General features: G+C 38.2%; 1 protein-coding gene across 2 annotated transcripts; it reads right to left on the bottom strand.

Annotated features, from left to right (window-relative positions):
- Positions 1-567: 567 nt before the first annotated feature.
- On the bottom strand, positions 568-24809 carry LOC140141120 (guanine nucleotide-binding protein subunit beta-like protein 1). 2 transcript variants are annotated; one of them, XM_072162906.1, is made up of 9 exons: positions 24408-24520; positions 23140-23280; positions 20542-20664; positions 17377-17492; positions 14773-14892; positions 14290-14418; positions 8701-8786; positions 4477-4583; positions 568-2982 (listed from the first exon to the last, which is right to left on the bottom strand). In XM_072162906.1, the coding sequence occupies exons 2-9, from the start codon at positions 23250-23252 to the stop codon at positions 2802-2804; spliced, it is 975 nt and encodes a 324-aa protein (XP_072019007.1). In that variant the 5' UTR covers positions 23253-23280; positions 24408-24520; the 3' UTR covers positions 568-2801. The 2 variants fall into 2 exon arrangements, with proteins under 2 accessions (XP_072019007.1, XP_072019006.1); XM_072162905.1 differs by lacking the exon at positions 24408-24520 and adding an exon at positions 24726-24809 and having other exon boundaries at positions 570-2982.
- Between the last annotated feature and the right edge of the window lie 1002 nt (positions 24810-25811).

The following is a 25811-nucleotide window of genomic DNA, read 5'->3' as shown; positions in this document are numbered from 1 at the left end:
TTAAAATTATAGGCATGGTGATCTCAAAACCATGACTATGCCTCGGCCACGCCTCGGGCATAGTCATGGTTTTGAGATCACCTTGGGCCTATAATTTTAACCATGCCCCTCATAGCAGTCAATATTTGTATACTAGAGCTCCAATTTGAAAGTGTTTATCTTCAGGAGATAATAGCAAGAGGAAGTATGTCAACGGGCAGCACATAAAGGAGGTCCAATTTGAGAATGTTATCTTCAGTAGATAGCATCAAGAGGAGCCATGCCTCTTTAGGGAGGGGTGTTATTAAGGTCGAATACTGTATATAAATCATTCCGCAAGACAAAATTGTTGTTCTCAACTCCTCACTCTATCCCAGAATCTGTCACTCCATGCTCTTTAAAGTGGCATCATAGTATAGTTTGTCTCCCCTTAAATCGAGAGCAATACCAGGTTGGATTTCATCACAGCAGATTCAAATCAGTGCATTGGGGCGGTTATGTCGCCAGCGTACTGACAATCACCTTTCTGTGTATGTGTATACGCCCAGCGGGATTAAGTTAACACACACACAAGTCACTACAATAGCAAAATCCAACATGGCAACATGCCTATTATTTGTAATGCACAAGCAATACAACAATTGGCTCTAATGAATATACAAGAAACACTTTTCCATATACACCAGATTTATTCACTTGTAACTCCATCCGTTAAGGGTGGTCTTAACCCTGGAATTATGGAAATTTTTGGGCCTCATAACTGCTAAATTGATGGTCTAAAGAATATAAAAGTATACATTTTTAGAATGGTAAATTAGAAATTTTTTCGGTCAACGTAACAAAAAATTCTTGGGCCAAAATTTTTTTATTAATTTTTAAAAACTAGATCAAAATATCTAGGAACCATTTTTTAAAATTTTGACCAACTTTGCACCAAAAATGGTAAAAAAATTCTTAATTTTCAAACAAAATCATAAAAAAAGCCTGATTTTTGCCCAAATTTCAAATCTTTTTTGGTGAAGTTGGTCAAAATTTTAAAAAAATAAAAAATATTTTTTGGGATTTTCTCCAAAAATGAGCATTTTGTCCCAAATTTGACCTCACGGATGAAGTCTTTGACATTCTCAATATGTATACTTTTATATACTTTGGAAAAAAAGTACACTTTTTCAAAATCTTCCCCCAGTCCAAAAAGGTTACAATTTTGAACAAAAAGTCCACTTTTTCAAAATCAGCCCCCCAAAAATAAATCTGGTTACGGGCCTGTGTGAAGTATACAATAAAATACATGTGTCTGCCTTTTCTTTCATGCTATGGCTTGCACCTGTGTCTTTGCATGTCTTTATGACAAGATTGCACATTGTTTGTTCTAAGATACTTTTTTCAAATTTTTAGATACAGGTTAAAAGGTTCACTTGGACACAACTTGAACGGTCAGTGCCAGAAGTGGGTAAGTGCAATAGCTGCCCTGTGAACATTTGGAAATTTACACAGTATGTTGTACTCATCTACACATGGCAACTACACATGGCAGCTATTGTACTTACCCAGTTCTGGCACTGAACAGTCAAACTGTCAGTTCCCCAGACTCTGTTGGTAAGCTCTGATACAAAGGTTACACCCAACATTTCCCAGCCATGAACCAAAATGTTGACTTGCTTATATAACAAACGTCAGAAATAAAATATAGTTTGCGCCTGACGATCTTGTCAATCAAATTCCCTGTGGCCTGTGATTGGTTGGTAGCACATAAAAGAGAAGCTGATTCATCTGGTGCCTACATCAGAGAAAATGAATTGCAGAAAAAGGCATACGATGATGATACTTTTAGAAGGCAAAAAGCTACTTTTCTAGGCATTGTTACCAAAACCTAACTTTTGAGAGGGTTTGTATGTTTGACTATCTATTGAGACAGTTTGTATGTTTAAGGTGAAAAACTAACAATAGGGCACTCTGTTTTTCTGCTGCGTTCTGAGTTTGATTGACAAGTGATGCCAGATACAAACTATAATTGAAGACAGAGATAAAGAGACTAAAATGAGTCTGATATCATCTGTCAGTCAAACTCAAGCACAGTTTGTTTACAAGTGTGTCGTGATGAGTTGCTGAACGTGGCGGTAAAACCAGTTGCCTTATTCTTAATTTTGCACCTTCAAACAACATACAAACCATCTCAAAAATTGGTTTTTATAGTTGGAAACTTTCTTTCCCAAAGGCACCATGTCAACAATGCCTAGAAAAGTTGCTTTTGGCCTTGTAAAAGCACGCAATTTTTGGCCACTTTCTGCTATTCCTTTTCTCTGATCCGCACCAGATAAATCAACCTTCTTTTTATGCGTTAATTAACCAATCAAGGATCGAGGGAATTTTATTGACAGTGACGTCAGATGCATTTTAATGTCTTTATCTCTGTCTTCAATCATAGTTCTTTTATCTCAGACTTTTATTATATGGTATCAGTCTATGTGTTTTCTCAGGGTCTATTCGCTAATAAGCTCTGCAGACATCACATCAGTTGTAGAGTTGGAGATGAATCCCGCCTATGAATATCAGATGTGTCACCTAGTTAGTCTCATGCACAGACCATGCATAAACCTATATGTTTATCGCTGGATCCATTAGCTATAGTTAGCATTTGCATGGCAACTGCTGCAAAGTTTGAGTTGAATCCCTCATACATATCAGAGGTGTCACCTATTAGTCTCATACACAGATCATAAACTATTGTGTTTATCTCTCGATCCATTAGCTATACCTAGCATTTGCATTGCATCCGATGTAGAGTTTGAGATAAATCCCTCATATCTTGAATATCAGATATGTCACCTATTAGTCTCATACACAGACCATAAACTAATGTGTTTATCTTTGGACCCAGCAGCTAATAGGTGTTGATATTGCATATGTTGTACAGGTTGGGAAGAGTCTAAGCAGTGTACACTATCTGTGTGATAAGACAGGATAGCCAGAGGTTTCATCTTCTTGAAGCCAAACAGACGAATTCTGAAAGTAAATCAAATTTGAAAGTTGTGTTATTAAATCAGGTCATGATATGCACATTTTTAATCGAAAACATGAACATGGAAGTTATTAATCTGAAAGATTTGGTATGTTTAATTCCAACAAATTAAAGCTATATTATTTTTATTGTTTCCTTTGTGCTTCCTCCAAATTCATAGTGGGCCTTTCTAAAACATACCAAAAGGATGAAGCACATCACATAGGTGACCTGTTCTAACAAAACCAGGAATAAGTCACATTTTTGACATTTCATGATTTGAATAAAATTGTAAGCACTAGACAATAAGCTTTTACATGATACCAAAATTATATAAATAGCACCAATACTTTTCAAGATATGGATAATTTTGTAAATGATTCCTTGATATTTTTACCAAATTGCTATTCTGAGTAATGAGCCAATTAGTTTCCTGCCTTACACATGATTGAATAGGGATTATCATAGTTCAACTGTTAATTACTGATTAAATAAACCTCTTTTTAAAAAGTATTTTCAAGGATTTGAAAGTCCACTTAGATCCACAGTCAAATACCATGAAATTAGGAATTCCAAAATTTGAATTTTTTTATGGAAATGTCATCTTTAAAGGCCTATAACTCAAAAACAAGTCTGGCAACTTGTTCTGGGTTTTGTTGGAGCTGGTCAGATATTTTAGCCATCCCATTATTTCAAGCTCCTTGCTACTTCGTCACTGCTTAGGTCTTCAGTTTATTACCTCAAGACCCTTTGTTACTACGTCACTGCATAGGTCTTGAGCTCAATGGTTTGATCATGTGGTTGTTGCTCATAAAGTTATCATTAAACTTTACTTGCAGCACAAAATAATACATAACTGGAAAATGCAGTTCCCATACTTTTTTACAAACGTCTCAATTTTAATCTTACTTATTTATCGCAACTCACAAACTGTTACAGTAGTATACCTACAGATATCCAGGGGCACAGGGGTAGCGCTAACCTGCGCCATGGGGTCATAGGCACATTCTTTTAGCTTTTGGCGCACAAAATTACCATTTAGAGGTTGCTAAAGGGTCATTTGAACCCTTTATTTCTATTGTTTTGGTTCCATGCTATCACACAATTTCAAATTTTTGACCCCTTGTTTTAAAACCTAGCGCTACCTGCAGGGGCAGAGAATGTGTGAGACCATAGTTTGAGTTGTTCAGAATTACTAGACTTGCACAAATGCAAGTGAATAGCCTACAATTTGCAATGTTGAATAATAATCTGCAGTTCAATCTACTTCAATATGATCAAAAGTGAAACGGCCAGTAGCGCAAGAAAAGTTTGAATGCAGGTACACAATGCAGCTTTGTAAAACATGATTTTAGTCTGGTTTGTTAATTTTTTGTTGAATTTTCACTTTTATGCCAGACATTTCTTCTGCAACATCAAAGTTCCTATAATGTGCCTTCTCTCTGGCAATGCTCTTTACAGAATTATTTTAACTACTGACATCATTTTAAAATAAATACCTGTTGTCCCATCCAGCAGTTGTTACTATCTTGTCATCTTGTCTTATACACACATCTGATAAGCCAGGATTGGTAAGGCGTACTTCACAACAGGTCTCAAGATCATCCTATTATGGAGGATAAGAAAATCTACTGCTCAGAACACTTGTCATAATGTTGTTTCTAAGAGTGATTAAAAAACATGCAATGATTTATAGTACACTACACAGGCATAATGCCAAGACATTGATCCATAAGCCTAAGCAGGGCTAGACATAAGGAGCAGTAACCAGCTGGCCCGAAGGACAGCTGGGAAGGTTTTCGGCTGGCCCAAGGCCAAATCTACTGGCCTAGATCTATTTCATTGTGTTTCTAATATTGTAACGTGTCATAAATTCATAATTATGCCAAATCCCAACTGGCCCACTGGGCCATCCAGACAGAAAATCTTCAGGCCCGACGTGAAAACTACTGGCCAGGGCCTGCGGGCCAGTGGCTAAATTGACCCCTGCCTCAACACACTTTAAAGGTTGTCGCTGACCCAGTCAACTCAAGGACTTTGCAGCTTAGGAGTGCACACCCTAGAAATTCCACAATTGACCTTCACAGTTATGCACTTATCAAATGCAACCCCGGCCCCTGGGGACCCGGGGATGGCCAGGTCGTGGGCCATGGATTTTGAGTTTAAAAGTTCAAGTCCCAGGTAAACACCTGGCCAGTCCCGGACCCACCCGGACAAAACTTTCAGCCATTCCCGCCCCCCAGGGCGTAATATCTGATGCAAACCGATGCAAACCCGGGTATTCCCGGCCCAAGTTCCGGCCCTGAGCATCATAGGCTTGGATCTTAATATGGTTTTAATATTATTGCGGCAATCTTGTCATGCGGGCTCAAATTTCGACTGCTGACCTCTGAACATGCTGGGTGGATTCAAAGGCTTCAAAATATAGGTCTACATGTGTGCCCCATTGCAAATACGTCAGTTACTCACCATGTTATGGAACATCTAAAACGATAAACGAAATTAGGTTACAATAGCGCAGTGCAGCATAATTATTTCCTCTCCTTCCTATATTAGGTTTAGGCCTATATACTTGCTCAACTGTTTGAGTATCAACGCACGGGCTAGAACAATGTGCACAGTTTACCTATAGGCATGGAATCTAAAAATTTGATATAGGCCTACCCCTTTTGGTTTAGAATAGATCAAAGTACATCTGATGTCTACGTTTGGAAATCGCAATGTCTCTAGTAATTATTGTTAAACACTCCAACATGAAAATGTAATATAGTTTTAAAAATTGTATATTAACACAAGATATTGAATTCAATTTTTATATCATGTATGTAGCCATGTAGCAGTCGATAGCAGATGTTATAGATTCTTTTATTATCACGGTCACTTTTGTTTTTGAGTGTAGGCCTAATAATTTAAAACTTTACTCTCGGCAGGTGGTTAAAAACTTTTTTAAAAAACCAATACATTTGGCATAAATAAGCGTACAGCAGGCTCTCGTTTGCACGTGCATATCCAAAAGCCAGTGTGGTCTGGTTAACCATGCTAACTAACAGATACATGGCCTACTACAGCCAAGATTTTGTTTTTGGAATGGATTATGAACAGTAACATTAATTTGGCGACTCAGTGGATTATTAGTATATATCCACGGCTCAAGTACGGTCAAGTGAAAGGATTTCCCAGCCCATAAATGCGGGCATCCTTACTATCAAACCACGACCATGTTCACGGCCCATTTTACTGGTTGGAAAACCGCGGGTAAGTTACGACATAATCCCGGCCCTCCCTGGGGAAGTTCCGCCCAATTTCCCGGGTTTTAGACGACGCCAATTCTTATACCAGTCCCGCCAACACCCGGCTCCCCGGGACACTTTTTGAATCAAATCCCGGGTCACATGATGTCAAGTCCCGGACCATCCCCGGGTCTCCAGGGGCCGGGGTTGCATTTGATATGTGCATTAGGAACAGATTTGTACGGGTTTAATACAACAAGACAATAATAATAAAACAGTATTTATATAGCACATTGTTAATCTCAGATTCCTCAATGCGCTTTACAGATTTAAAAACTACCAAACTTAATTTACAATATATGATTTTAACTTCAGAATTATACAAACAACACAAAGCATAAAATAGCAGACCAGCTGCAAGCAAACAACTGCAAGAGTAACACCAGTTAGAGGCCCACCGACAAAATCCCCAAGGGTGATCGTCGGTGCACCTCACACAGGCATCATCAATAAATAAATATACAGCAAGATAAAAAATACAGTTTTACATGATAAAAATGGCACTAATATTCACATATAACAAAAGCACACTAAACCAAATGAAACAGTACATGTACACAATTAGCAGTAAGTTCCTTGTCCATAGGGAAAATCAACTCAATTTGTACATGAGAGCATACTAAACCACTGCCAGGGTTCAAACCCACAACCTCTCACACCATAGTCGAACGCCTTATTGATAGATCATTCAAATTTAACTAAAAGTTATATCTTTCTATATCCTTTATTTGTCCATACATGATTCCATCCATAAGTTGAAAACAATTTGCTGCAATATGTCCCCACCCACCTTCTGATCACAATTATGGAAGAATTTTATTGTTCTTTGACACTGACCACATTTTAGCTCAACAGCTTATAATTTGGCCCTAATTTCAGTTCTTCAAGCCCCTATTTTGCCCGAAAATCAGTTCTTAGTCCCAAAATTTGGCGCTCCGCACACCTCTACCAAAATTTAAGTTGAGTGCCCCCCCCCCCCCGGGGGTAAATCACCCAACCGAGCAGAAAAGCACTTACAAAATTTCTGGTGCTTACTGGAAAGTTACTTACCGATAAACTGGTGTAACAAAACCCATTATATACCGCATCTAAAGATTCCCGTCATCTGATTGGTTAAAAGAGCGGACATAGTTTTGACTATGCCCGCAAAAGTAACTATTCCCCGGGCATAGTTCTGCGTGTGCGTTGTTCCCAGCGTAAAATGATATTACGCACACGTTAATGTTTTCGCGCGCTATAATTACGCGGATATCGCAGATTGTAATGATCTTTGCCGTTCGCCTGAAACTAGTAATTTCTCTTACCAAAATCGATGCTTTTAACCAAACAGATGACAAGAATCTTAAGATTTGGTATATAAAACAAATATTGACTGCTTAATATTCGCTTCGGGCATAGTCATGGTTTTGACATCACCTCGGGCCTATAATTTTAACTGTGCCCCTCATAGCAGTCAATATTTGTATACTGTTATTGCAATTTGGAGGTTCAGATTCAGAAACTCATATCGTTTAATATAATTTGCCTAAATTGAAATGATATAATACATAAAATTACTGCCACAGCCTGACACTTGCAAAAGTAGCTCCAATTTTAGGCAAGTAGAATCATGGTTTCTGAGTAGCAGCAAGTGATTACCAAGTAACCCAATTTAGCACCTAAGGTGCGACATTGGCACCACTGCCTGATCCTGCTTGTTCGTTAGATAATCTGAGATATAGATGCTTGAAAAAATCTTTCCAAACTTTTGTTGAGTTTATGTCGTGTTGGACATCCTGGTCTCGACGACTTGCATGGGTCCTATCCTCGTACAGATAATAACGCAAGTTGAATCACACAAGATATGTTGTTATTTCATAAGACTTTAATAATTGCTTCTCTTCTTCTGTTAGGTGGTTAGTAGATGTATCGGCTGAATCGGTCTTCTCTTCACGAGTTCAAAATAAGAAGTGACTAGAGAAGTACGTAGGCTTGCTTGGGCAGGCCCCAACCCCTGGGTGGGTCCAAACTCACTTTGTAAAGATTTGTAATTATCATCTCATTAACTCAACCAGATCTCTTGGAGTATTTATTTGTAAACATAATTATCCCCTTAACTGAGCCTATTTCTAAAGGTGTTTTTGGTACTACTGATTCCTTGAGAGATCATAACATGAGAGATCACGATGGTGCGTTTGGACTGCACTTAAAGATACTTAAGTGATCATTGTGATGATAATGTAAGTGGTTGACACTTACTAGTTACCATGATTTGGTTCACCCAGGTGTTGGTGCCACCTAGCAAGCTTATGAATTACTAAATATGTTTTGATAAGATAATTAATTGGCAATTAGTATAGTGATTCCTAAGACAATAGGAATCACAATACCAATTAGTATGTATGATATATCTGGCCTCTTACATTTACATAAATTTTGATCAATATGTTTTACCTTTTTAATCACCCAACTGACAAGTTTATCCTCAGCAGACCCAGAGACACCCTTTTTACTGGTTATGGAATAGTCCAAGCACATGACTGCCATAATAACAAACAATGATAACAAACAATTATAACAAACAATTCATAAATACGGCTCAGCACTGTGAATGTTTGTAATGCATCATTACATGTTTATAAAAATACGGCTCAGTGTTGGGAGTGTTTGTAATAAGCATCATTACATATTTATGTAATTCTGTCGGTCGACATACGTCACTTCCCATTGGTTGCTTTTGCCGAACCGAAATTTGGCTGTCCCATTTCGCCCCCTCGGACATGAAAGGGACACTTACCGTTGCACTCAATGGGGGAAATCACAAAACATGCCATAAAATAAATACCTCTTGATGAAGCAATTCCAAAAGTATGATTTATTATCAGGGAAATCAACTTTAAATAATTACCAAAGGGTCAGTCCATATCAAAACAGATTGAGTGTACACCCACTCTCTTGGATTTTGCTCTCCTTTGGCTCAGGGGTACCTTTCTTGGATCCCTAGGTGAGGTCACAAGAAAAAAATTCAAATTCCATTTCGTTTGCAAATGGCGGGCAATCAAAGTTTGGCGACCTCGACCAAAATTGGGAATTTGTCGGATGAGGAGTGCTCTCTTTGAGGGGCACTTTCTTCTTAATTGAATCAGTTGTGATCCTCTTTTTGAATGTGGTCACTCACTGGCTGTGTCTGAAATACCTAATGCCAAAAAAGATAGATTTCTGAATTTCGTTGGGATTTCAGAGGGGTCAAAATCAGCACTTCGTACTGTTCAATCAAATTATCTTTATTTTGAAGGACCCATGATAATGTCACAGTGCACTTATAGGTCCTAATTATGTTCAGAATGGATTAACCATGTGCCAATGTCTATGAGCAATTCAAAAAAAGAGAAATTTCTAGACCTCCTACAGAATTTTAGGCCCCCCTAATGTGGTTCAGCCACAAATGGCGCTTAAAATCGGCAAATTTTGACACCTAATAACTTTAGGTGTACACCAGATATGAATTTCTAGTCTTTTGCATCTGAAAGAATGTAGTCTAATGTTACTAGGAACATAAGATTTGTTTTGTATTTTTTGTGTTTTGATACTAAGTTGATGGTCCCAAAATCCCAATTTTTGACTAATGATGTACAGGTTATGGGTACAAAATGTCAATTTCAACATACCCTATTTTCTATTTTTGATCATTGTCTTATTTATCCTGTTATTACATAGTTAACAACATCCGATTTTGGTGTCTAATTATGTTTTCTTGCATGAGATATACAACTACGCAACTTAAAAAACTGTACAAGGATCCAATGACCTCCTTATTACAATATGGACGCTTTTGGCAGACATATTGCAAAAGAGGGTCATCGGTTCCTTGTATAGTTTTTTAATTTGCTTAGTTGTATTTTACAGACACGAAAACATATATAATTAGACACCAACATTACCAAAATCAGACGTTGTTAACTATGGTCAGAATTCAAAAAGGTCGTTGACCTATGAACATTTTTCGTCATAGCGCCCTCCTGAAAGGTCTGACACATAACAAACTATACATTTTTGGAATCCTCATGACCATACGAGTAATTTGATATATTACTTGACATAATTGGGAGCATTCTGAAAAATTTGACCCCCATAACCTGTACTTTGCATGTGCATCGTTCCCAGGAAGTGTATTTTTGACCCCCTTAAAAATCCATACAGAGGATTAGAAAGTAGTTTTTTCTTATTACTTGACTCAAGAGCAACTTGAAATATCAGGATAAATAATACAAATGGCTATAAAGTGATCAAAAATATAAAAAATACCATACTAAAATTGGCATTTTGTACCGTATCCTGTATGCATGGTATGTTAGGCAAAAATGACTATTTTTGAAAGCGTCAACTTAATACTAAAACACAAAAAATACAAAACAAATCTTATGTTCCTAGTAACATTAAACTACATTCTTTCAGATGCAAAAGACTAGAAATTCATATCTGGTGTACACCTAAAGTTATTAGGTGTCAAAATTTGCCGATTTTAAGCGCCATTTGTGGCTGAACCACTTTAGGGGGGGCCTAAAATTCTGTAAGGGGTCTAGAAATTTCTCTTTTTTTGAATTGCTCATAGACATTGGCACATGGTTAATCCATTCTGAACATAATTAGGACCTATAAGTGCACTGTGACATTATCATGGGTCCTTCAAAATCAAGATAATTTGATTGAACAGTACTGAAGTGCTGATTTTGACCCCTCTGAAATCCCAACGAAATTCAAATCTATCTTTTTGGCATTAGGTATTTCAGACACAGCCAGTGAGTGACCACATTAAAAAAGAGGATCACAACTGATTCAATTAAGAAGAAAGTGCCCCTCAAAGAGAGCACTTTGTCATTTGGACCCCTTAAATTCCCAATTTTGGTCGAGGTCGCCAAACTTTGATTGCCCGCCATTCGCAAACGAAATGGAATTTAATTTTTTTTCTTGTGACCTCACCTAGGGATCCATGAAAGGTACCCCTGAGCCAAAGGAGAGCAAAATCCAAGAGGGTGGGTGTACACTCAATCTGTTTTGATATGGACTGACCCCAAAGACAAGGCAAATTGGTGTTTCCTGTGCTGAGAAAAGTGACTTGAACTAAAAGGCCCTGTTTTGGTTGTCAAGATCTGCAAATATCAGCAACAAATTGATTTCTCTTCCCCTAGATTTCATTCTTCCCATATCTTTATTTCCTCAACCCATACCTTCAATTTCTCATCAGACTGAGCTCTCTGTGAACTTTCCCTTCATACTAACACAGGATTAGAGCATATGTGAGTGGACACTACGAATGAGCCGTAAACTCAGCAAATTGTATTCTGAGATACAGTGCAAAATGTGCGTGCAGGTCGTATTCATAGTTGTCTCAATTAGGCGCTACATGTTGCTCATTTGATAGCGTTTATTTTTGCTTGATTTGTTTCACTCTTTTCAACTCTAAAAAGTCACATGGCTCAAGACAGCTTAGTAAATTGGCGGAAAATAATGAGTCAGAAATGCGCGAATGCGAAATATTTTGATTACGTGCGTGATTCGCTTAGCGTGATGCGGCGCAACTCTGCGCGTATGTCCAACGCAGTCTAGGCGCATTCAGTTTGTTGTTCACGCCAGCAAATGTGGTGTAAACAAAACAAAAATTTGCAGTCAAAATGCCACTTAGATTTTTTAATTATTTTGAATTTTGGCGCACTGAAAGCAGACATTATAGATTTATTGGTGCAAAAAGATGCATATTTAGACCATGCACCAGATACAGCTTTTACAAGCGTGAAAGTCTTACCGTTTTAAAATATAAGGACGTTTTGTCATTTTTTTACTAAAACGTCGATTTCTCAGAGTTCACTTTTGACAATATTGCACGATTTTTGTGACAAGATAACTCAAAAAATATACAAGCAAAAGGTAAACTTTTTGCACTATCGTTAAGAGTACATCAAAGCCTAGGGATGGTTTTCTCATTTTTTCAAAATATTTGTTTTAAACAAAATTATACACCATTCTGTGCAATTTTTAGCTTAATAGAGTGACAAAATTGCTTTTTTCACATGTTTTTTCAATATTTTGAAAAAAGAGACGAATTTCAAAAAAATAAAAAAACCTTCCCTAAGTTCATGTCTCTTCTTTATGAAAAGCTAACTGAATTTTTTTACTCCGAACGGATTTTTTTCTAAGTTGTCACAAAAAAAATGGGGTAAAAAAGTGAATTTTTGTGATTTTTTCAAAAACTTGAGATTTTTGAACAAATCTGACGTCACCATGGGATTCCTTGACTCATTTCCTTTCCAAAAATGTATAGTTTTATATATTTTTGACATACAATTCAGAAATAATGATGCTCGAAAAGGTCCATGTTCTCTCCCATTACACAATAATCCTATTGCTGAAGAGGATAATAATCCAATCATTAAATAGCTCTAGTCTGTGTTTGCTTTGGGCGAGGTGGCCTAGTGGTCTAAGGCGCTGGACCATTAGGGAGAGTTGAGCGAGGGGTCTGTGGTTCGAAACCCCATCCTGCCCGATCCTTGTTGCTCACTCTAAATAGTTCCAATAGGTCGGAAATATCATAATCATAAGCTCTTTCAGTCTAGTAGAATATAATTGTGATATTTCTCCTCGTTCCCATCCACCGTGTAGAATGTGCAGGTGTACACGGTGGGTGCCCAGCGTCTCGTTGGTTCGAATGGTCACGTAAAATGGCGGTTCCGTGTGTCAGACGAGTCAAACCTGAGCACGTAAAAAGTTGCAGGCCTTATCGAAAAGAGTAGGGGGATCATCCCCGGCTTGTTACCTGCACCCTCCCTAGGTCCCAGGGCAGTAGTAGTTGTGATTACAGTGACTGTAGTAGATTAGTTGTGTTAATAGTAATGTTGTGAAATGGTGATAAATGGTGTTAAAAAGTACACTGCTTACTCAGTGGTGCGCCTGAAAATAGGCGGGATTTCCCAAATACAATACAATACATTTGGCTAAATCCTGTTCAAGTGGTGGGTTACAATTGCATTGTATTTTGTCTAGGTATGTATAACCAACAATAACAATAAGAGGACATTTCTGAACCTCGTTGACTTGGGGATGATTTGAAATGACCGCCAATTATGACTTTATTTAATGTGGAAAAGAGACACACATAGAACCGAAAAAAGGGTTACCATTTTGTTGAAGGAGCAGAGTTCAACAAACCATAACCCAGCTTCTGGATATCGTTTGAAGTCAAATGATATACTATTTTAAAGCCTATAATATATATTTTCTAAACACGAAATAAAACAAAATTGACCGGGGCCCGACTTTTACGGCTGATTCGTAGTGTCCAGTCACATATTGAAAATACATATACATATATTTGGATTCACTTAAAATGACCAGACTTTATGGCATTTCAAGTTGATCCAATGTTGCGTTTACATCCCAACAACAATTAGCCCATCAGCATTTCCCAGCTTGGTCTCAACCTGGGTGTTACTCTGGTTTATTGAAGACTGCAGCCAGAGTAGGGACAATTGCTGTTGCAATGCGCAGCTATCAATTAGTGCTCACATACCCTTAATCAAAGACAGAAATAAAAAAACTAGTTTGCATCTGTCAATCAAACTCGGGCACTGTTTTATGATGATTGGGTTTCTGAACGTGATAGTAAAACAGTGTGCCTGATGGTTAATTTTGCATCTTCAAATGTACAAACCATCTTAAACATTAGGTCTTAGTAATAGGAAACTTTCTTTCCTGAAGGCACCATGTTAACAATCCCTTAAAAAGTTGCTTTTTGCCTTGTAAAAGTACGATAATTTTCCATTTTTTGCGATTTCTTCTCCGATCGGCACCAGATGAATCAATCTTCCTTTTATGTGCTACTAACCAATCAAGTGTCCCAGGGTGTTTGATTGACAGTGGTGTCAGGTGAAAACTAGTCTTTTTAATTATGTCTTTGATTATAAAAGAGGTTGGACTGTACGAAACCCTCATAATACTTTAGCCACAGAAGTTCACTTTGAGAAGTGAACCAACATTTAAATGTAATACCTGGTTCTGAGTGCAACTTCTTTTCTGTCCCAATCTTGTTGGTTTCTAAATTCCAAACCACAATACTTCCATCTTCATAACCAGAGACAAGTTGCTTGGAATCAATGAATTTCAAGCACATTGGCATTCCTACAGAGTAAAATAAACACACAAAAATGAAAAAATAAAGCTTGAATAAATGAATACATTCTTTTTAAATATTAAACATGTTAAAATATTTTCCAAAGTCCACACAGGGGTATAATGGAGTCAACAATTCAGGTAACAAAATTGGCACAATCTCAAAGACATATCCATGTCATTGAGTCTCCTTCATAATTTCATTGATATTTCTGATCAGCGGTTACACCGTATTATCCCTATATATCAAACATATTTAAGCAACATACAGAATTTTGCTTTTTTTTTTTTTGCTTGGTCTTTGCTGGGTCTCTGAATGGGGCTTCTTAAGAAAAGGTTGCATTCTACATAAATTTTGCTCACCAAAGCTTTTATGTTCTGTCGGTGGAATCAAGCGATGGATAACCTTCTTACTTTCAAGGTCATGAACTCTGACCTCAGACTTCTCTAGCCCAGCAACAGCAATCAGACATTTTCTGTCATCTGTAGAAAAAAATGCAATATCCCACAGTTAAATTTTCAATTGAAACCAATAATACCTGACGTGATGCCACTTTACACAATGTTACTATGAAGTAAAGTGAAATTAAAGTTTCTATGAACCAATATATATCAGAATTATTTTAGATCAACATGGCATGGGGGGGGGGCATAAATGCAGTGTAACTTCTGTCAGCATTTATATTGTAATAATCCCCAACAGGCAACAGCTGCCTATTACACCTGGGTGGGGGAGGTAGCAAGGGAGGTAAAGTATACCTTCCTTGCCCAAGAGCACATGTTGGTACTGCAGGGACTGGCAACCATGCCTATACAAAACTAGAATTACGCGATTCGTAATTAAGGTGGCCCCCACAAAACTATACACCACATGATGAGGCCACCATATACTATCACAATACCAAGTTTGAAGTTGATCGGTGATTGCTTTTAAGCTGGAGAGTGGATTAATGAAAATGAAGGCAAAATATGCAAATGAGCTCATTAATATTCATAAATATGCAAATAAAATGACACAAAACAATTCAGCACATCAGGCCACCATATCCTATCACTGTACCAAGTTTGAAGCTGATCGGTGATTGCATTAAAGAGGCCACCATAGACTATCACCGTAGCATATTTGAAGTTAATCAGTGGTTGCGTTTAAGCAGAGTGGATTAACGACAATGTAGGCAAAAAATGCTAATGACTTCATTAATATTCATAAATATGCAAATAATGCAACACAAAAATTTACAGCACATGAGGCCACCATACCCTATCTCCGTACCAAGTTTGATATAATATTGGATGGCTGAGCATGATACCATAACATATCGGATGAGTCATAAAAATATCGGACGAGCCAACGGCGAGTTCGATATTTGTATGACAAATCCGATATGTTACGGTATCATGAAATAAGCCATCAATATTATCATTATTAGGTTTTCTTAACTCCTAATAACCCTGAAAACATAATAATGAAGTTGATCGGTGATTCTGATTAAGCTGGAGAGTGGATTAATGAATTTGCTTCCGCCCAGACAAACAAACAAAGAAACAAACAAAGAAACAGGCAAGGGAACAAACAACCATCTGGATGATAACATAAGCCCCACATATATGTGGGGGCCAAAAAACCCTATATGATGCACAAATCTGACAAAATGGTCTGAATTTAACCGTTTCACTGAACTATATTACACAACCTGCTGTTGTATTGAGACACACATGTGACATGCCAATCATCTGACAGGGGTGAGGGGTCACAATAGGCCTTTGATTTGTCACTTCAATTGGGTGGGAGCATCAAGAGAAGACGCAAAGGGTACACTTTCTGGTGGGTGTCCGTCTCCCTTGGAGTCATAACATTTTGTGAAGAATGGTATGAATTATGGACTTCCAAGTATCTCTTATTACATTTACATGTTGTTGTTCTATTCACATAAAAAGCAAAGGGAATAGAGCAAGGTTTGTTTACTTTTTGTAACAGGGGGGGGACAACCATACATATACAACCTATGTGTCTCTGAAGCCAATATATGTCGCTCAACTTATGAAAACAGTACTTTGGGAATCCGATAAGTAGTGTAATTAATACTGAATGTATTTAGCATTTTCCCAAAAGTCATACACAATAATTTGGTATTTAAATGCCCTTCAAATTGCTACCAGGAAAGTTTGGCATAGGTCTACATGCATGCCCTGTTATCACCTAAAGAGAACAGGGTCACCCAAGGATCAAGGTTGCCCGATGAGGAGTCGATGTTTCACAGCTTTTCATGATATGTTTTAATAATCAGCTTATCAGAACATCACTTCCATGCTAATGCAGTGTATGCGCTAACATAGACAAAAAATATACAGACCATTCATCCACAAGCAAAGTCCCTGTGCTTTGTATGCTGAGACTTCTCACATATTCATGAGGGCTGGCCGTTCTATCACACATGACAAACAAATCACATGCACATGCACCGTTTGTGTCTATCATGGAACTATATTGAATGGTTTAATTACAGCTCTATGGTGTCTATATGTTTACACAACAGATGTCAAGACTCTGCTTTGAAAAGATATGTGGTAATAGGCGCAGAATGGGGGTAGCATTTTCATGTGCACTTCATGAAATGATTTGCCCTCAATAACAGATGATGCTGGACTTTGCCTGCTGATGAATGGTCTGTATGGTGCTGAAGTGGTAAGACTAACATCTTTTTTGGTCCTATAGACCAGCTATCGGTGCCCGAAGAGGCACCGATAGTTCTATCGTACCCAGAACATTTGTACAGTGCATTAATTTTTTTATCTAGATGAAAAGCAATGCAACTGTTAATTTTTATGCTTGATACAATTTATTACATCTCCAGGGAGTGATGTTAAGAATCCTTGAACTGGGCACACTTTCTATAGGACCAAATTTGATGTGGTGCCTATAAATAGTGCCAAATGTCTCTGATAATTTTAGATTAATAAGCTTACCATGAGAAAGCACAGCACATTTGCACAATGAGAAGCTTGCTGTGTCTATACTTGATACAATGTCCTTCCGTCCTTCTGTAACATCCCATACAAGAATTTGATTATCACGTCCATGGCTGTGCAAAGAAAAAAGACAGAGGATGTGTTAAGACACAATGAACTTGTTTCCTTTATCTGTCACTTGGATGCTATGGTGTTATCAATACCACTCTGTGTCAAACCACCTTAAAGCCATATATAACATTTTCAAACAAAATATATTAGCATTTCTTTGCTATAAAATGTTAGCTTTTACTGTCAGATATATCCCCATTTATTTTTGAGCCGAACAACTACGGCAAAGCAAAGTAAATTGGAATTTACTACCAGCGCACATGTCGCCAATACGTACCACTCCTTCGGTCATGTTATGGCACGACCCTTTGTTGTGTTGTGTATATCACCGTCCCGCACGCCATGTACGTACTGTGTGTTATGAACATCGTGTATGCGTTTGACTAATAATTCCATCGTAATAATAAAGCGCCGGTTTCGTTGTTTTATTCAAAATCGCGGATTTTGAGAAAACTACAGCACCTAGAGTCTTCATGTTTGCAGGGTATATTGGTTTAATAAGTACAATTTAATCGTAAAAAAAGAATTTTAAAAATTCAGTGAGGCGTCCTCCTCAGCAAATGTTATAATATGGCTTTAACTGGGGTCTCCCCGTCAGTCTGAAACACCATCAGTCCAAACCACTATCAGTCCAAATTTTTAGGGTTAGGGTTAGGGTTAAGTTTAGGGTTAGGATTAGGTTTAGGAACCCTAACCCTAAATATTCGGACTGACGGTGGTTCGGACTGATGGTGTTTCGGACTGAAGAGGTGTACCACTTTAACTTATACAGGGTGTCCCTGAAAGAACTGTTTCGTTGGGAACTGATTTTTTTTAGTACTTTAACGCATAAACCAAACGTAACTAAATAACCGATGATGTTAAGGAACATATCAGCTATATTTTTTTAATTTTGAAAATTGACCGCTCCGTGTTTGAAAGACTTTTACGAAACCTCCTCATTTCCAGGGAGTCAATATCTATCAATGACAACAGACGCATCATGCGCTGACGATGCGCAGTGATTAGGCCTAGAGTTGGGCGACTATCACTTTTTTCCTAGTCGACTAGTCGGCAGCAAATAGTCGCGACTACGACTATAGTCGCGACTATCTGTGGTTAAAATTGGACTGAAAAATCGGGTGAAAGATTGGTGGCAATTTAGTATTTATAATGCATGATTACAGGACCCGTGATTGCCGGCATCGCATCACAGTTTGCTACACAAACCAGCACTGTTGCGATACAAATTGCTACACTGTATCGCACGCTTGCGATGCAAATATTTGACTGTAAAATGCTGTAATATAGGCCTAACTTTTCTGTTCAGTTAAATTCACTTGCCACTTTCCAGCAACAGCACAAGAAACTTCATATAATTTCTCAAACCTTCAATATTCCAATAGCGATCTTCGTTCGTTTCCATGTTTTGCTGTGCATGAAAATATGTAAACATGCCGGTATGGCAGTGCATATTTTCCATGGTATGCTCATGAACGTGTTGCATCGTGCATGTACGATTAACTTTCACCTCCGACCTACGTCACCTGACCTCATCTAGACTACTGCATTTGTCGCTACAGGGGTGGCATTGCAACATTACGACTGTTTGTCAGCTAATTTGTTTATTTTCCTGTTGCTTTCTAAATATTCTGTTACCGCAATAAGCAGAGCTTTTTGAGATTACGTGAAAAGTACTTCTAATCTAATAATATTTTCCTAAATTTTCCCTTTTGGAAAACACTTCTCGGAAGTTCTCGCTGTTTCTTTCCAAAGTTGAAATAATCTCATACCTTCAGTAGTTGGTACAAACACCCAACCTGGGTCTGTACATGCACGCTATGACGCTGCTACACCTGTTATCGCTGCATAAATTATAATCATAATGAGATGTTCGACAGTTCTAAGTAATTTGAGTTTTTTAACGGCTTTTATCTTGTGGGAAAGTAGTTAGACAACAAGTCAATAACACCAATTTAATGATGATTTATGGACATTATGATTACTTGTTGGTTAGTGTTACTATTGGTAAGACAATGACTAACATTTTTTCACATTTTTCGCAGTTTATATGTTAGTATTTGGTTGGTTTTGGTGCGAATAACTGGCACTTTTAAAGTAATTTTTTAACACAAAAATACACTTGCATTAGTCGACTTTTGGTTTTCAATAGTCGTAGTCGCGACTATCAGTAATAGTCGCGACTAACGACTATTGGCGACTTAGTCGCCCAACTCTAATTAGGCCATCTTAAACTTTAATCTTAATAGTTTGTCTCAAAGCCCTTCCCAAGTTAAAAGCCTAATACAGAATGCGGTTTCAATTAATATTTCTTTTCACTTTAATTTTGTGTATCTGTGGCAAGAAGAATAGACCACCTTTTTATCTCTCAGAGGAAGAAATTTTTATTAAGATTTACGCTTTGGGCTATGTTGACATCGTCAGATGTGAGATATTTGAATGGTGGATCGGGAAAAAATAACCCAGTGGAAAAAACTGAAATTTACTCAATCCAGCAGGAATAACGTGAAAAAAACAAGACGATTTTACTACTGCGCGCGAGGGCTTTGAGACGAATTATTAAATCAAAATGGCCTTAGCACTCTGATTATACTATAGAGATCCTCGATTGATATTTGAATCCAAGGAAAGGCTTGAAAAAAGTTTCGTAAAATTCTTATATTTCAAGAACGGTATGGTCAATTGTCAGCATCCGGTATGGTCAACACTCTCACTCTGTGACACCCCACCCTTATTGAATATATTTACCTAAGAATCTTGTAATTCTTCAACAGTTGGAACTCCAAGATTCCCTTACCATGGTGACCATTAAAGGTGACCTCTGACCTTATGTTATTGTGGGTGTACAGTGTACACCATAGATCACTCCCACTCTGTCACCCCTACCCTAACTGAATTTACATACCTAAGAATCTTGTCTTTCTTGAGCAATTGTAACTCCCAGCTTCCTCTACCATGGTGACCATTCAAGGTGACCTATGACCTTATGTTATTGTGTGCACCATATATCACTTCCACTCTGTGTCACCCCCACTCTAACTGAATACATACCTGAGAATCTTATCTTTCTTGAGCAGTTGCAACTCCAAGATTCCCTTACCATGGTGACCATTCAAGGTGACCTCTGACCTTCTACTGGATAAGTTCCAAATCCTTACTTCACCGCTGACACATCTGCACAATGGCAAAAAGGTTAGAATATTTACCACTTTGGTATTCAAAATTTTATTTTATTCTTGAAAGCAGGCATGTAGTAAGTGCAGGTTGATGTTTTTTTTAAGGCCACGCAACATATATATATGGTTTCCATTTGGAATTTCAACCATAACTCCAACCTCCCTTTTTCCACCCAAAATGTTTAAGGGGGTACTACACCCCTGGCCAATTATATGTCTATTTTTGCATTTTTCTCACAAATTATAGCGCATTAGTGACAAGTAAGATATGTATATTATAGGGACAAGGACTACAACTACTGCACTGAAAATTCAGCAACTCAAGACAAGTAGTTATTGATTTATTGATCAAATATTGGTTTTCCCTCATTTTTGACTGTAACTTCACAACTGTTGTCTGTGCTGAAATAAAATTTCCAGTGCAGTAGTTGTAGTCCTTGCCCTATACTATACATATCTTACTTGTCATCAATGCTCTATAATTTTTGAGTAAAATGCAAAAATAGGCGCAAAATTGGGCAGGGGTGTAGTACCCCCTTAAATGTACTTAGTTGCCAGTTCCCAGACTGACCATATATTTGCCACATTGTACCTCATTTACATGTATTCATATTGGGTCACCTATGACAGACTTATTCCATTGCCTTCATTGGTTACTTCCACTTAGACTATTCCACAGTCTTGTTCTGTGAACTTTCATCTCTGGGTAATGGAGCAATATATATTAAAAAACCTACAGTAATGTGACCCCCCCCCCACAGCTGCAGTTCTCTCCAAAGTCCACTTCTAAAAACACCTTGCTCATCATCACTCCATGAGTAACACCCATAGTACACCGCTGTGTTGTACAGACCTAGCAAAATTGAGTTACCATCAACACAATCACAACCATACCCTAACCCTAACCAGCACAGTGTGTTGATGATAACTCAATCAATCTACAGACTTTTACTTGTTTTATTGACCATGAAAATTTACTAACTGCTCTAACCGCACTGGGATAATCCATTTAAAAAATCCATACATCCCTAAAGAAGATATGACCTTAACCTCCCACAAAGAGGGTATAGATTTCAAATGGAAACGCCCATTCAGGTAAGGCCACAAGTAAAATAAATATTATGTATATTGTCCCCGCCCTCACTGATTTTTTGAGATTTTCAAATATTTTTGTTATTTTTCCTATTTGCTCCCTTACTTTATTTCTAAAACTGTTGTGATGAAAAGGCATGTAAAGTTCTTGGTTATCATTTATAAACACATTGCAAACACTGTCTTGGGGTAGGGCTTTGGGGAAATAACAAAAATATCAGGGGGCCTCCCCGATTTTATGATGTGTTGACAAACACTTGGCAATTGCAATTTTACACAGAAATGAATGGTAAAAAAATAACACAATAACAAATAATAAGGACCTCCCTCACCGATTTTTGAAAAAGTCTGGACGATATACATATTATTTTTGTTACTTGGCCTAACACAATTTGAAATTCGCACTCCCTATGAGTGTGAAAGATTAATAAAATAACCCATTGCAGATAACTTAGTGAGGAGCTAATTACCCGGGGGGAGGTCACTTCCAGTTTGACTGTGGGGTGTATGTAGGGCTGTTAAGACCACCTTTCTCAGCGTCGCTTTCAAAGCACCCAAAGACCCCATATTTTTTCGCGAACACATGCCCTATTTTCCATTTGATCTGTCACCTTACAAGTTAAATTTGAACAGCAACTTTCATTTATTACTGATTTTATTAGGGGTGGTGCAATAATTATGTGTACCCCCGGGGGGTGAATTCTCAAAATGGTCTGCCAAAAATCGCTTGCCCCCCCTTTGGCCGTGCCAAAAACCTTTGCCCCCCTTCGACGTGCCAAAAACCTTTGCCCCCCTTTGACGTGCCAAAAATCTTTGCCCCCCCCCTTACACATGCAAGATTTTGGGGAACCCAATTTAAAACCTTAAATTGTCTTAACATATAATGCGGAAAGAAAGCGAGCAGGAAATTTTGCATATTTGAACGTGTTCAGAAGCGTTTTCCTCACGCCTTTTAGGGCGTAATATAGAAACGGTGCCCAAAATATCTGTGCCAAAATTGCTTGCCCCCCTTTCGACCTGCCAAAAATCGCTTGACCCCCCTTTCGACCTGCCAAAATATGCTTGCCCCCCTTTTGGCCTGCCAAAAATCTTTGCCCCCCTATAATTCACCCCGGAAGTACACATAATTATTGCACCACCCCTTACTTATTTTGAAAATTTGAAGCCATTTAGAACTAGAAATTCGATGTTCAAGGTTTTTGTGGCGCTGCTTCGGCTCTCACCCAAAGGTTACATTTTTAAAAAAAGGTCATGTTCTCACCCAATGACCCCATATTTTTTACATTTTGCTCTCACCGAATGCCCCTTCTGTGACAGTGCCAGCCCTGCACCTATATCCATTTCATATTGAAGTGCCCCTCGATCCGGGCTAATTACTCACCCAGAGAGAAGATATTCCTGACTTCCATTTGATGGTGAATAAAATCTAACAGAGTTGACAGCATCAATGCTACCTCGCAATACAAAGACTGGGTCTGGTGCAGGTCTTGCCATTTCTGTTACCAGGACGCATGGTATGAATCTGTATTCAATAAGAAAAGTATAATTATCAATCACCTGAAGTGGTCATTTATGTGAGGAATATATAACACAGGAAGCATACAACACATGAACATAGAGATATGAACAATTACAAATTTTCAAAAATCCCTCCTTTGGCCAGATCGTGTCACATAACAGTCTGCATACCGTACATGTATGCAATACATTATTCGGTCGTACATCACAAATAGACCAATAGGTCATCTATCAGCCATTTATCCGACGCAACCGCAATGTCTTCATACCAACGTTAATATGCCACAGTCTGAACGACGGGGGGCCAACTACTCATACGACTCCAGTGGCGTAGCATGGGTCATCATATTGGGGGGGGCACCGGCCATGATTGGGGGGCACCGGATCTGATTGGGGGGACACAAGCAGTTTTTCTGCCATTTTCCTATGGGATTTTTACAATTTCAGATCGATTGGGGGGGGGGCACATGCCCCCTGTTAATGTGCGCCTATGATGCTACGTCACAGTACGACTCCAACGTGTTGCCTATTTCCCCTACCATTTATCCCACTTTGATCGAGAAGTCTATCCTCAATCCAGGCGACTGATAACAACGATGGATATCAGAATAAAGCTTAGAGCTATCTCAAATTGGTTCAGAATCAGTGAAGCATGACACCATGTATTGTAAAGCAATCCCGGAAAGCAATGGAAAATTGGAAATAAACAACGTATTATGATGGGTATAGCGCCCGAAAAAATTGCTCAATTAATGACACGTTGTGACGAATTGCTAGCATGGTTGATCAAGATTAGCAAATTTTGCTCTAAAGAAACAGATACGTCATAAAAAAAAACAACGGTACCATTATTCACAAAGAATTGTTTTAAACATGGAGGTTTTTGGTTGACATGGTTTTAATGCATTTGAACATTGGCGAGGATTGAGTGACTGAATTAGAGGTTATAATAACTGCGCATCGGTTATTTGGAGGGCATTGTGAAAAATCTAAACATTTTGCCTAACGTTTTGCCTCTCCAAAAATCGATCAGGCTAAAACAGGACGAATAATAACAAAAGTGTGAATCACAATACGGCGGCCAGCGCTCTCGCAATTTCGATGCACAACACAGTGCGCACGGTGGGTTACTATTTACGCTGCTGGCACAGAAAGAGGTCCACTGTAGAATATTAGTGACAGCTTTCAGCATCGTGTTATAGCACTTGGGTAAGAACCAATAAGATTGCAAGAACATTTTCAAGTGTTTAATGCACATTAAACACATACACACCACGTACCACACAGTACACAGTGTAAGCTTAAAATTCAGAATTTTGAACTCGATTTGAAATCATTATCATTATGATTTATAGATATTCAAGTAACTTGTCGTGTTTTCATTTTCATTTACATATTTAGTAATAGCCCTGCATGACCACAGATTTCTAGTTTTAACAAAATAATGACCTTTTCCGTGTTTTCCAGGTGTTTTCTCAAGCTTCTTCAATATTGCACCGCATCCCAACACCATGACACAGCCTGTATGCCAATTAAAAACAATCACACGGACTTTCTATAAATTTTAATTGGTTGTGGGCGCACATCACCAAATTCATCACCGTCAGGCCCTGGACTAATTAATTCTATGGGAATTAGAGGTCGACTTCCCGGGGGGGGGGGGGCACTTCCATGACAGATATGCATCATGTGCCTCAGGATAGACCCCTTTTTCAAACCGGCTTGTACCCAATGACCCCCTTTTTTGTGTTATGGTCCTACCTATTACCCAATGACCCCCTTTAAAAAAATTCATGTACTCAATGACCCCCTTTTTCTATTTCCTGCTACAGCTATACCCAATGACCCTCCTTTTAATTCCCAAATTTAGGTGGTATTTGTGTTCTCCTCACATTTCCAAGGTGGCCAAGTTGTTTTTTCGCAGTTTGGCACTTATTTATGTGTACTTAATGATACTCTTTTGGCAATCCTGTACTCAATGACCCCCATTTTACTTTTTGTTACCCCAATGACCATCCTTTTTTCAAAGTTTCATACCGAATGACCCCATTTTTATTCAGGTTGTGTACTGAATGACCCCATATTTTTGTAACTTGTACATTTGACCTGAATGCCCCCTACTTTTAACATGGCCGAGGCACATCCCTGCCATTTCAGATAGGGAGTGCCCCCCCCCCCGGGTCAACTTCTTAGGTGGATTCAAAACTTTTTCTGAGTAGTTTCTGAGTGGTGTAATGTAACTTCTGGTGTTCCTCAAGGCTCTGTGCTTGGTCCAATTTTGTTTCTGCTGTTTGTTAATGACTTAAATGATGTGGTTTCTTCTTCTCTTTTCCAATTCGCTGATGATAATTCAATTGTCCGTCCTATCTATGGTGATTTAGACCATAAGATTCTTCAGCAGGACATTGAAAGTATTTTTCAATGGTCAGTTTGTATCAAACTTCCTTTGAACCCTTCAAAGTGTTCCACCATGCACATGACTAGATCTAAGTCTCCTAAATTCTGTAGTTCTTATATTATGGGCAGTGATGAGCT

This window comes from Amphiura filiformis, chromosome 19, assembly GCF_039555335.1.
Source record: "Amphiura filiformis chromosome 19, Afil_fr2py, whole genome shotgun sequence".
NCBI lineage: Eukaryota > Metazoa > Echinodermata > Ophiuroidea > Amphilepidida > Amphiuridae > Amphiura > Amphiura filiformis.
This window is presented reverse-complemented; position numbering and strand designations above follow the sequence as displayed.